Source organism: Meriones unguiculatus, chromosome 1, assembly GCF_030254825.1.
Source record: "Meriones unguiculatus strain TT.TT164.6M chromosome 1, Bangor_MerUng_6.1, whole genome shotgun sequence".
Lineage (NCBI taxonomy): Eukaryota > Metazoa > Chordata > Mammalia > Rodentia > Muridae > Meriones > Meriones unguiculatus.
Window position 1 is genome coordinate 80705390 of NC_083349.1, and position 12813 is coordinate 80718202.

The 12813-nt window shown below is 48.3% G+C and overlaps 2 protein-coding genes across 2 annotated transcripts; one reads left to right on the forward strand and one right to left on the reverse strand.

The window, feature by feature from the left end:
• Nucleotides 1–653: 653 nt before the first annotated feature.
• Nucleotides 654–5762, forward strand: Mtx1 (metaxin 1). Its single transcript, XM_021654356.2, has 8 exons — nt 654–1163; nt 2094–2163; nt 2272–2351; nt 4162–4254; nt 4404–4586; nt 4696–4772; nt 5195–5349; nt 5426–5762. The coding sequence occupies exons 1-8, from the start codon at nt 654–656 to the stop codon at nt 5638–5640; spliced, it is 1383 nt and encodes a 460-aa protein (XP_021510031.1). The 3' UTR covers nt 5641–5762.
• A 403-nt stretch (nt 5763–6165) lies between these two features.
• Nucleotides 6166–11876, reverse strand: Gba1 (glucosylceramidase beta 1). The gene is made up of 11 exons (XM_021653196.2): nt 11717–11876; nt 11244–11331; nt 10813–11004; nt 10551–10697; nt 9190–9323; nt 8800–8972; nt 8354–8588; nt 7383–7607; nt 6841–7004; nt 6418–6534; nt 6166–6330 (listed from the first exon to the last, which is right to left on the reverse strand). Exons 2-11 carry the CDS (start codon nt 11296–11298, stop codon nt 6225–6227), a joined length of 1548 nt encoding a protein of 515 aa, XP_021508871.2. The 5' UTR covers nt 11299–11331; nt 11717–11876; the 3' UTR covers nt 6166–6224.
• Between the last annotated feature and the right edge of the window lie 937 nt (nt 11877–12813).

A 12813-nucleotide genomic window follows, 5' to 3' on the forward strand; every position in this document is an offset into this window, starting at 1 on the left:
GGGTGCCTCCCTCTGCCCTGGCATCTGGTTCTTGGGGGCCTTCTACTGACAGCGCTACCAAATGCTACTGTTCTCTGGAAGCCGCGGTTGAAAAAGACAGAAATCCGTGCCTTAGGCAGCGCTAGGTTTTAGGCATTATTTCACGGTTGGCAGAAAAGGGTAGCAAAGGACTTGCCCAAAAACCAGCTTGCTACAATTCCTAGAGGATGCCCACGACATTAGGCTTATTGCTGTGGCATAGCAAATGGTTTTATTACGGTGTTGAGTCCCTGAAATGTGTCCATTCCTTCATTTCCCCTCATTCTTGGGAAAAACACAAGTCTGGAAGCGTCCTACGGCAACTGGTCAGTCAGGTCGAAATGAAGAAATCAAAAAAGGGGAAAAGCACTGGAGCAGAAAATTAGAGGCAGGGGAGAGGATGGGACTGGTGAACACTGGGTACCGCGGGAAGGCCTTGTCCGGGATGAACCCGAGGGGACTAGGGACAAACCAGGAGTTCCCCTGACGAAGGCAAGAGCCCGAGGGCCCCACCTCCCCTTCCCCCACGCAGGCCCCAGCCGGGCCTCAGCTCCGGCGCCGCCACCGCCCCTGTTTTGTTTCCATGGCGACAGGCAGCGCGAGGACCGCTCCAAACATAACGCGCTTTGGAAAACATGCGGCTCGGGGGACCCCCCCGCAGCCCCCGCTCGGCACAGAGACCTGAGGGGGCCCGGAGTTGTCGAGCCCACGTGCAGTTTGGCAAGTGCCCCCAGCGCCCAGCAAGCCGCACTAGATGCCCCTCTCCCAGGCCCTCCGCGTCTTCGGCCGTTCGTGGCTACGCTCGGCAGAGGCGCCTCTGGCCCGCATCCCTGCCCCCTTGTGGGGGCAGTCTCAAGAGGAGCCCTCGACAGCGCGTCTCAGAAAGCCGAGGCTCCACCTCCTGCAGTCCCGCCACCTCTCCGGCTGCGAAAAACCGCTCCTCCCCAAAGGCCTCCCCAGATCCCCAACCCCCAGTGGCCAGAGAGTCAGTGATTAGGGGCGGGTCCCAGCCGGGCAAGGCGGACGCTTATGAGAAGGTGCTTCCGGGTCAAAGCGTGTGCAAGATGGCGGCGCCCATGGAGCTATTCTGCTGGTCAGGGGGTTGGGGACTGCCGTCGGTGGACCTGGATAGTCTGGCAGTGCTGGTGAGGGATGATGCAGGCGTCCTTTGCGATGCCTTGGAGGGCCGGGGAGGGTGCTCGAACTTTGCTGGGAGCCTAAACGCCAGCATATTGAGAGAAACTGAGGCAATCAACGGCCGATGTGCCCAGTGTGCCTCACATTATGATTTCCTAGGATAGAGTTACGTAGCAATGGAAGTAGGTTTGGTCAGGGTTTCAGAAGATGGGTTTTAGACCTTGCTTATCCACTTATTGGCTGTGTGACCTTGATGTAACCCCTTCTGAACGATTTCAGTAATATAGTCTTGGCATTTGTGCCCTCTCAGCCCCCTTCACTCTCTTTTTCGCTAAGAATTTATGGAGTCTAGTTTTCGTAGATCAGACAGCCCCGCACCCAGACAGTAGGAAAAGCTTTGGAACTAGACAGACTTGCTTAGCTTCATTCAACCTCTTCAAGAATAAGAAGCATTTAGTATGCATTTTTTTCCAGAAGCTAGACATTGCATTGCAGTAAGATTTTAACCCCCGCGTTGAAATTGTTTAAAGTAAGGCAAACATGTAAGCGGATAATAAAATGCCCAGGTGTATGATGTAAAAGTAGGAACAGAGCACAGAGACTGTGAAAAGTGAGTCAGTACTTTCAAGAACAGGGAAGTTATTGAGGAAAAGCTTTTGAGAATAGGGTTTACAATGTAGATGGCAGAAGGGAAGTCTAAAGATTTTCTGATGTGTAATCATGGATATGGATGTGAACATATAAACATGTCCACAATCTCTCTGAGTCAGGTTTGCCCATTTGAAAATGGGAATGACACCCTCTTTCTACCTCTCTTTTTGGTATAAAATTGCTAAGAATAGACCATGGCACTGAATTTACTGAATAAATATTTCTTTTCTTGGCTACTTTGTGAAGTCATACGCTGGCCTCTCTACCTTCTGCTTGCTTCCCTGCAGACCTATACCAGATTTACAGGTGCTCCACTGAGGGTACACAAGATCAGCAATCCTTGGCAGAGCCCGACAGGTATACAGTGTCCCTGTAGGGAAGGGCGTATACAAGGGGAGGAGCAGGAGACGGGACTGTAATGCAAATAAGCGTGCATAGGCAAGCTAGGATCTTTCTTAATATCAGGGACTCTGCCTGCCCTTCGAACTAGTGATGGAGAGATCATCTCAGTACCACACAAGATCATCACCCATCTTCGTAAAGAGGTAGGTGGCTTGAGTGGGGGCTGACAATGAAGGAAATCCAGTCTATCCAATGTAACATTTATTGACACCAGACACATGCCAAGCAAAACAGGGTAAACCAGAGCACCAAAGAATAATATGGGGAGGATTAAAGTGACTAGCAGTTGGCCAGACTTAAGGGGTTGAGACAGATGGGGAAATCAGATTTCTGAATGCTGGGCAAGGAGGGAGAGAAATCTATATGTTGATAATGTAAAAAATAAAGAGTGGAAAACAGCAGTTGGCTTTGGGGGGGCGGTGCTAGAAAGGAACTTCAAAAGAATGGGCATGATAGTGCATGCATATAATCCCAGCACTTGGGAGAGGCAGGATCATCAGAAATTTAAAATCACCTTTGACTACATAGTGTGTTTGAGGCCAGCCTGGAATACATAAGAGCTTCTCTCAAAAAAAGTCATGGGGCAGTGCTGGAGCACACCTTTAATTCCAGCATTCAGGAGGTAGAGGCTTAGGTTGGGAAGTTTAAAAGAGAATTACAAGAGATTGGAGGCCTTAGCTCTGTTCTTCTATCATTGACAGAATATATATCTTCTATATTGGACAGGTGATTTAACTTCTCAACGCAATAAACTCTGGTTTTTGTTTTTTAAACATGTATTTCTCTTGTGTTGGGGGAGGGGTGTGTATATGCATACATGCTGTGGCCTGCTTGGGGAGATCAGAGGACAACTTGTTGAAGTAAGTTGTCTCCTTCCACCATGGGGCTCTTGGGATGGAACTCATGTCATCAGGGTTGATAGCAAGTACATTGACCTGCTAAGCCATTTCACCAACTAAAACGCTTTACCTGTAAAGCGTACTTGAAGAGATCTGGCATTCACAGTGTTGTTCCAAGAGGGAACATACAGTCCTAAATATGATCCTCTTTTTCATTTCTACTTTCCAGGGAGCTGGGAAAGTAATGGAAGTGTAGAGACCCAGAAAAACAGAGCCAGATAAGCCAAAGTTCCTGGCAGGACCTGGGGTTACTGCCTTGATACCTTGTATATAAACACAGCCTTTTCAGTTTCCAGAGGGTTTTGTCCTAAATTATTTCCAAACCTAGCCACATCAAGGGAAAAAGATTACGGTCTCCTTCCATAAAGGAGAAACTGAGGTTCAGGGAAATTTAAGAATCATGTTCAAGAGGTTATGTGGGGACAAAGCTTTCTTAGTATTTGCAGGGCGATACTAAGGGATGGAATGAAGCCTGGAAAGGTAGGCCACACCAAGAAATGGAAATACTGATGGGCTATATGTGCAGTAATGGCACATAGACTTTGGAATGAAGCAGAAGAGAAAGCCAAGAGCTCGGCCATGAGAGACAAGCTGGAGATGGGAGTGGCTGGCCGTAAATATCCTGGGTTCAAGGGGCTAAGGATGGTGCCCCCTAATTTCTGAGTCATGGGCTGAGCTCCAGCCTGCAGTTGAGCTTTGCTTTGCTAGCTCTGTGGTGTCTGGATCAGGAAGTTACTGTTAGAATGTTGCTGTCAGTGGGCACACTGCCAGCTTTCCGTGGAAACTCTGGGAGCTGCTCCCACTTTGTGGCCAGGCCTTCTTTCCTTCCCCCAGCGGGCACAGGACCTTGACAGACAGTGGGCTCCAAAGCCCAGGCTTTCTGCCAATAGCAACAGGCTACTGGCCGGGCTGAGGCAAGGAGACCTCAGCAGGAAAGGCTCCCTATTCTACCTCTAGTATGCTCAGAGGCTAGTGTGGCGTTGTTATGCCTTTTCTACTGAGAAAGTCCCCCTGCAATCCTTCAATATTTACCTCATGAACATTTCTTCCACAGAAGTATAATGCCGATTATGATCTGTCAGCTCGGCAAGGAGCAGATACCCTAGCCTTCATGTCTCTGCTGGAGGAGAAACTGCTGCCTGTGCTAGTGAGTACATTCAGACCTAGCATTCACAGCCTGCAAAAAAGGAGTCAGACACACAAACACATGCTCAGAGCAGCATGAAACTTAGAACCCCATCCTGTGATAGGCAGGTACCTGGCTCAGACCTCTTCTTTTCTGTCTGCCCAATCCAGATACATACTTTTTGGATAGATGCCAAGAACTATGTGGAAGTGACCCGAAAGTGGTATGCAGAGGCTATGCCCTTTCCCCTCAACTTCTTCCTGCCTGGCCGCATGCAGCGCCGGTACATGGAGCGTCTGCAACTGCTGTGTGGCGAGCACAAACCAGACAGCGAGGAAGAACTAGAGAAAGAGGTAGCTTTGGGACGTAGGAGATGAAGCTCAAAGATGATGGCTAGAAATGAGTATCCACAGTGGGATGTGTCACAGCTCCCACAGCCACATGCCTTGTCTCTCTCTACAGTTATATCAAGAGGCTCGGGAGTGCCTAACCCTTCTCTCCCAACGTCTGGGCTCTCAGAAATTCTTCTTTGGAGATGCGTGAGTCTGACTCCAAGGGGGAATAAGTGGATGTTTGAAGAAGATACAGGTTCAGAGCCTGGGCTGCAGTGTGAACAAGAGGTTCTTAGGACAGATACTGGCTCTGGTGACAGGATCCTGTGTGTGGGGCTAGAACCTCCTTGGTGGTACAGGAGGGTGGGATGGGAGAGCAGCCAGGCGCAGATCGGCTGTGGGCCACTCAATGTGTCCTTTATGCAGCCCTAGGCTAGAGCTCCATTCAGGGCCAGGCTGGCGCCACCTGGGAAAACTCCTCTTACCAAATCCAGGGCTGGGTGTCCTGCCCTTCCCTTGGTGACTCTTTGCTGCCCAGAGCCTACCCACCAAAGCAGACTTTTCCTCTTGCTCCATGTTGATTCTTCTGTGCAGTTGTCTACTTCCACCTCATCCTTCTGTCTCTCTAGCCCTGCATCTCTGGACGCCTTTGTCTTTAGCCATTTGGTCCTGCTGCTGCAGGCAAAGCTGCCCAGTGGAAAGCTGCAGGCCCACCTTCGGGGGCTGCACAACCTCTGTGTCTACTGTACCCACATCCTTAGCCTCTACTTTCCCCGGGATGGAGGTAAGGAGTGGATGGAGAGAATGGGCTGGGATCCAAGGACTAGCTCCCTTGCCCACCTTCCTTCCTTGCTCCCTAGCCGAGGTACCACCTCCATGCCAGACACCAGCATGCCCTGAGACTGAGGAGGAGCCATACCGGCGCAGGAACCAGATTCTGTCTGTGCTGGCAGGGCTGGCAGCCATGGTGGGCTATGCCCTGCTCAGTGGCATTGTCTCTATCCAGCGGGCAACTCCCACTCGGGCCTCAGGCACCCGGTCCTTGGGCATGGCTGAGGAGGATGAAGAAGAATGATGTGTTCATGTTCTCAGGACTTGTTTTTCTACTGTCATGCATTCCACATGCCTCTTTGTCTCCCCATTGTTGGAGCAGCCAAAAATGGGGTGCTATCCCCAGAATAAAGCTGTTTACACTAACTGGGATCAAATATTTTCTCCTTTATGGGGCTGCCATTTTCCTAGCTGCTGCAATGAGAATGCATAGGTCTAGGCTTACCCACTGTCTCTTTGGTTCTAAAGCTGCTTCAGCCCTTAAACTGAGTGACATTGCTTCTCTGCATAGGTCCAACTTCCATAGTCATCCCCATCTTTTTCTTTATATTTAGTGAACTCACCCTGACCTAGGCCTGGTTTCTACAGGCAGCTTGTGCATTGCACACACTTTACAAGCATGGAGAATTGAGGAGATGCTAGGGCTTCCCTTCCCCACCATATACTAAAAAGAAAAATGAGACACCCAAACCATTGTCCCTCCATCTGTGTCACTGTAAGGTCACCCAGGCCCTGCTGTGCCTTCTTTAGTCACAAACAGCACAGGAACTAACTCTTTCCTTTTAATGTCCATGCTAAACCCAGGTGCCTGCTTGGGTATCTGTTCTGTCACTGTCGACGCCACAGGTAAGTGTGAATGGAGTAGCCAGGTGAGATGGTCTCCAAGAAGCCCAGGTCAGGGTCACTGATGGTTAGAGGGACATCCTTAGAGGAGCTGGAGAGAGAAAAGCTGAGACTCAACCTGCTGAGGCCAAGCACCCCATATAGCTCAGGCCCAGACCTGCCCTTGTACCCAGCTTACCGGTTTAACACGACCACAACTGCAGAGCCATCAGGGCGTATCAGTGCCACTGTTTCCAAGTCATTCTTCTTACTGGCTACCAATCCCACTCTCTGGGATCCTTCAGGAATGAACTTGCTGAATGTGAAGACAGGCATCATGAGGGCCTTGGCTTTCCTGGGCAACACTAATACTCTTAAGCCTCAACAACCGTGCTGCTGGGCCTTGGTCCTGTCCTCCTGCATCACGACTCAGTCATCCTGGGATTATCTAGGCTCTGATGCCACCTAGTCACTTCCTGCCTACATGGTGCAATAGGAGTGTGCCCCTCCCAGGGTTCCTACCCTGAACACCTTCTTCACAGTACAGGATGATGTAAGCCTGATACAGATGATAGGCATGGGATGGAATGGGGATGCCCACTCCCCCACAGCCCCTACTCACCTGAAGTGGCCAAGATGGTAGAACATAGGCTGTTTGTAAAATGTATCTTTGGGGATGTCTACAATAATGGGGCTATCAACAAAGTTCCGGACCCAGTTGGGCCCTCCTTCAGGATTCAGGGCAAGGTTCCAGTCAGTCCATCCAGCTACGTGGTAAAGGAGATTCTATAGTAGAGGCAAGGGTAAAAAGGTAAAGATGGGTATACCTAGAGAAGATGGCTAAGGATCACATATGGGGGCTAGGAGTGGTTTGCTCCTTTGAAGGAGTGTTCTGTCTGTCTGTCTAAGGAGATGGGAATTGTGAAGATGGAGGCATATTAGCAAGCTGAGAAATTTGAGGCAAATACAGCTGCCCGGGCCCCAAACACGAAGAAAAAGTGATGGGGGGTATACATGTATGTGGAGGAAAAGATAAATGTGGCATCCTTCAGTTGCCCCAAAGAGCAAGCTAGCAAACTATCTGAAAAGGATAGTTTTGGTTGCCTAAGACTAGAGAGGGGATCTTGGATGGTCTGCTTTGGGACAGGGCAACACGTGGCTCACCGTAATGATGCTGTGACTGTACTGCATCCCTCGATCCCAGGAGCCCAGCCGAACACTCTGTTCCCAGAACTTGGAGCCCACACAGGCCTCTGAAGCAAAGAGCATTGTGTTGGGGAACAGGCGGTGTGTTTCCCCTAAAGTGGCTTTGGCTGGAGCCAGAAAATCCAAGTACCAGTGTACAGCAATGCCATTAACATACTTAGCTGCCTCTGGGTCTGATAGTACCTGCCCAGAGAGAAGGAGGGAGCATTAGAGAAAGGGAGCCACTGACCACAGCCCTGAACAGAGGGGTGTGGGACAGGAACCGACCATCCTGAGAAATGGGTGGTGGGATGAAAGAACTGGAGGGGTTAAAGTGACAACAATAAGAATTCATAGGGCCCTTGAAGTCCAGAAAGGGTAGTGCCCTGGGCAATCAGATCCAGCCTAGGGTGTCTAGGAGTCAAGAATTGGAGCTGATAAAGTGCTTGCCATGCAGCTGAGGACCTGAATTTGATCTCCAGCACTATATCCTAGCACAGGGCAGATGGGGACAGGTGGACCCTGGGGCTCAGTGGCTAGCAAGCTAGCCTAATCAGAGATTCAGACTCAAAAACCAAAACAAAGTAAACACACCAAATTCAGCAGCTCTTGATGAACTGTCATTTAAGGTTCACACCTTTACCTTCATATACAAAAAGGAGTGAGTGGCTAGGTATGGTATGTTTCTTTAATTCCAGCACTTGGAGGCAAGTAGATCTCTATGAGTTCAAGGCCAGGCTAGTCTATATAGCCAACCAGAGATATATAGTGAGATCCTGTCTCCAAAAAACAACAGCAAAAAGTGCAAGGAATAAGTAAGGGGTAGTGGCTCAAGCACAAAAGGCAGTAAGATGACCCAGGCACAGGGAAGACATTCTAAAATTTTAGCCAGTCATTTTGGATGGAAGACTTGGGTCCACTGGGACACCCTGAAAAGTTTTAGGCCTTACCACTTGCGCCCAGCGGGGCAATAGCAAACGCTGATCATCTAGCATGAGTAGCTGGACATCATGAGAACTGTTGGCAAGGGCTGGCCCTAGGTCACGGGCAATAAAGTCTCTCTGGTGTTCAGCAGTGAAGCCCAGGCATTGGAAGGGATACCCAGTAATGAGCCCTGCAGAAGGTTCATTCTCCACTGTCACTGCCCAGAATTTTATCTTGTACTTAGCATAAGCATCCAGAAACCTGGCAATAGAGAAAGACCATAAGTGATCAAAGCCAAGAAAGTGGACCAAGACCTTGGGGAGTAGGTAAAACTGACAATCTGAAAGGCACAGCATGTCAAAAGATGAGCTGAAAAGCAAATCTAGAAGTGGAGCCGGTCAAGGGGTAGAATATACACCAAGGTGTCCAAAGGGAGATTGGCCCAGACCCCATGGCCCCAGGGATCCCTTACTTGACAAAGTAATTGGCCCAGGTCCAGTGATAGATATCCCCTGGCTGACCCTTGAGAGATCCTTTCCCATTCACTTTTCCATTGGTCTTGAGCCAAGTCGGTGATGTCCAGGGACTGGCAAAAAGTGAAATGGGGCGTGGGGACATTTTCAGGGCTTGGTGAATCAGGGGTATCTGGAGATGAATGAATGTAGTGAAGAGAGAGACACCCAGAGTTGGAACACAAACTAGTTCAACCAGTGCATCAGGTCCAACCACCAGCCTCCACCCTCCTGCCCCCAGGTCAAATAGGCTTCAGAAGGTTCTACAGTGATCTGCAGACAGCTCAACCCGGACCTTCCCAGGCCCCAGACAGCAATACCAATAGGGCTGAATCAGCCAGAATGCCCACCTTGAGCTTGGTGTCTTCTTCTGGGAGGCTGAAGTTGGATAATTGGAAGTCATTAGGGGTGTCGGCATAGGTGTAGACACGAATGGAGAAGTCACAACTGGCCATCGGTACCCGGATGATGTTATATTCAATTCCTGCAGAAAAGGATAGCCAACATAGGAAAATCTGAATCAATAGGACAGTATGGAGCCAAGTGTGGTGGCACCATATCTGTAATCCCATCTCTCTGGAGGCAGAGACAGCCAAGGTAAAACCCTGTCTCAAAACAAGCAAGCAAGCAAACAAACGAAAACAAAATTTAAAAGGCAAGTATAGAAATTGGCTTTAATCACTTGTTAGTCTTCAATAGGGTCTCATTCAGAGCCAGGGTCTGGGCATAGAATTATGGAGACCAGAATCTAAGTGAAACACAGGCTCATTCTGAACATGCGTTTTCTAAGTCCTTAGCAGAATATCAAAAAGGCAATCTCAGCTGGGCATGGTGGTGCATCCCTGTAATCCCAGCACAGCCAAGGCTATACAGAGAAACCCTGTCTCAAAAAACCAAAAAGAAGAGGCGATCTCATTTCAGTGGCACTCATTTCAAGACCCAATGGCCTGATACACTTGGTGGCACATACTTGTAATCCCAACACTTGGGAGTCAGGAAGACTAAGAGTTTGAGGCCAATCATGGCTACATAGCATGTTCTAGGCAAAAGGGATCTACAAAAGGATCTGAGAAGAGGAAAGAAAGAGAGGCTGGGACTGTAGCTCAGGTGACAGATGTTTGCCACAGATGCATGAAGCCCTGAGTTTGAGTTCCAGCACTGTGTAAATTGGGTGTGATGACACACACCTGTAATCCCAGCACTCAGGAGATGGAGGCAGGAGGATCAGAAGTTCAAAGTCATCAGAAGTTCAAAGGTGAGGTGGCACACACCTGTGATCCCAGCACTCAGGGAAGCAGAGGCAAGTGAATCTCTGAGTTCGAGGCCAGCCTGGTCTACAAAGCAAGTCCAGGACAGCCAAGGCTACACAGAGAAAAAAAAAAAAAGAGTTCAAACTTCATCATTGACTACATAGTGAATTTGAATCTAGAATACAAGAGACCCACTCAAAGAGGGATAGAGAAGGGGAGAGCAGAAGAAAAAGAAAGTAAGCAAATGTCAGGGAAAATCATGAAAATCAGTAAAAAGACTGGCAAGATAGTTCAGTGGGTAAGAGTGCCTGGTGCCAAGTACCTGGTGCCATCAGTCCCATGGTAGTGGTAGGAAACGATGGACACCTGCAAATTGTTCTTCGACCTTCACACCCATGCTCAGCACATAAAATAATAAAATGCAATAAAAATAAAAAAAAAGCGATCCTGCCCTTCCTCACCTTCACTGGAGAAGTATGATTTCAGCAGCAGCTTCTGGGTAGGGGGTGAAAGCGCGAGAATGTTGAGAGCAGTGGCATCTGTCATTGCGCCTCCAAATCCCTTCACCTTCTGGAACTTCTCTTCTGGCTGCAAGGTTAGCAGGAGCCCTGGGGACACCATTGGAAAAGCAGAGAACTCAGTGTATGTAGGAGCACATACTGATCACTGGTGTGACCTTGCACCAGGGGACCTAGCTGGTTTAGTGAGAAATAAAGTGTCTACCTGTGCCAGTGCGATTGGCCTGAATGGACCCAACACTCAGTTCCATCCGTCGTCCACTTCGAGTACTCTCATAGCGGCTGAAGGTACCCAAAGCAGGTAGGGTCAGTGGGTCAAGAGAGTCACAGTACGTTGCATTGCAAACACAGACCACTGAGCTGTAGCCAAAACTTTTAGGGATGCAGGGTTGAGCACCTAAAGGACAGAGCAAAAAACAAGCATCAAAGTGGGTAGATGGGGGAGTGGGCATGCTGGTTAAGGAGACTAAACAATTTTTTAAAAATTTCTGCAGTGTACACCCAGCTAAAAATTGTCTTGGACACTCTAAAGGAGTTATAGAGGCCCCACTGAAAGTTCACCAGTACAGTGGAAGCCTTCCAAAGGACAATAGGGCAGAGGAATTCATACTGCCGTTTCCTCCTTCACTCACTTACCATGTGCCCAGGAAGCTGCCTGAAGTAGAAAGAATCCTATGAGCCTGGCAGTCATGATGCCTGCCCCACCCTAGTATTTGAGACTCTCCTGAGAACAGAATGAAGAATGATTAGCAGGTAAGACCCTCTCTACCCTGCAACCATCCTCCTGGCCAGAGTTTAGCTGCCTGTGGATGCCCACAACATAGTCTCCCTCCTTTATTAGTGAGCAGACAATGCCCATAGACAGTGGATGTGTTCCTCTTTGCAACCACTGTGTTAGTGAGTTTTCTGCCCTATCCAAAATGACTCTCTTCACTCTTTTCCTCATCGATTTCAACCTTCAGCCCTCCCTCCATCTGTGCCTTAGTCAAAGAGTCATGATGGCCTGAATTTAAAAACAAAAACCCTGCTATTCACTGAATTCCATAATCTGGATGAACAGAATTACAGACGCAAGGTTGCCAAGGCAAACTGCAACCCTGCCTGCTTACCTTTTCAGAAGGTCTTGAAAACTTGAGCTCCTCAGGGTCAACGAATGAGGAGAAGATTGTGGGAGTTCCAGAGTCTTGAGAATATAGAAGAGCTACTAAATATAAACAGGAATGTAGACAGATACCATAGCTGGACTTGTACAGCAAGTTAATTCCGGTTTAAGGAAAGGACAAAGTCACATGATGACTAACACAGTCACGTGATACAGGAAGTGAAGCAACTGAAGCCATTTTTGTAATGGGCAGCTGGGTTCTTCCAAGCTGTTCATTCATTACATACCCTGTGAAATTCTGGAAGGCTCATGTGGATGACTACTTAGGAAGAGGATTCTAACGAGGATTTGTGTGGAAAGCTGAGTACAGGTTCCTAAATGCAAGAGAGAGGGGACTTCTAGACTCCAAGAGCCTCTGCATTCGAATGCATATACCCACACAAAGATACATACATATATATATATATATATATAACGTAATTTAAAAATAAAAGCAAATTAAAAAAAAAACCCACACATAAGACAATCTTTGCTTTAAAGAGACACGAGTCAGACATTTTTACAAAGTTACAGATGAAGATAGAAAGAAATATCACCAGGAGTGCTTAGAGGACTTCCTGAGAGGAAGGGGCCCCTTTAAAGAGAAGGTAGAGGCTCATACAGCAGTGTGCAAGGAGCTGCAGTGTGGTTCTGGGTGTCAGGACTGAAGGAGGAAGTAGTCCCCACTGGCCCTTTCTGGATTCCCTTGTTTCATCATCAGATGCTGGATGGAAAGCTATTTATCTTTCCCGGAAAGCCAGTTTTCAGAAACTGGAAAATGCTGTATAAAGTTATATGTCTAGTGGACACAAGAGGGCTGTCTACAGGGTTTCTTTGTGAACATCAAATAAGATTTATTGGCAGTGACACATACAATGTGATCTTAGTAATCCTAGGGCTCTAAGCCTGTTTCCTCACAAAACAGAGACAATAGTACAATCCCACAGAGGCATTACTAGAATTAGCAAGAGAAGCTGAGTGAAGCTCTTAATTAGGTATCAAGAGCATTGTGCTTGCCGAATGAGTCTTTTATAATTATGACAGGGAAGTCTTTACCACATAACC

What these genes read in the sequence shown, in the direction of transcription:
- Mtx1 (XM_021654356.2), top strand. Translation starts at nt 654, where the DNA reads ATGCGGCTCGGGGGACCCCCCCGCAGCCCCCGCTCGGCACAGAGACCT. An exon ending in TCCTTGGCAGAGCCCGACAG is followed by an intron (nt 2,164 to 2,271) that starts GTATACAGTGTC and finishes TCTTAATATCAG; the next exon opens with GGACTCTGCCTGCCCTTCGA. An exon ending in AGGAAGAACTAGAGAAAGAG is followed by an intron (nt 4,587 to 4,695) that starts GTAGCTTTGGGA and finishes CTCTCTCTACAG; the next exon opens with TTATATCAAGAGGCTCGGGA.
- Gba1 (XM_021653196.2), bottom strand. Translation starts at nt 11,298, where the DNA reads ATGACTGCCAGGCTCATAGGATTCTTTCTACTTCAGGCAGCTTCCTGG. An exon ending in TGGGCCAATTACTTTGTCAA is followed by an intron (nt 8,589 to 8,799) that starts GTAAGGGATCCC and finishes CTCTATTGCCAG; the next exon opens with GTTTCTGGATGCTTATGCTA. An exon ending in TACCATCTTGGCCACTTCAG is followed by an intron (nt 6,535 to 6,840) that starts GTGAGTAGGGGC and finishes CTTCACATTCAG; the next exon opens with CAAGTTCATTCCTGAAGGAT.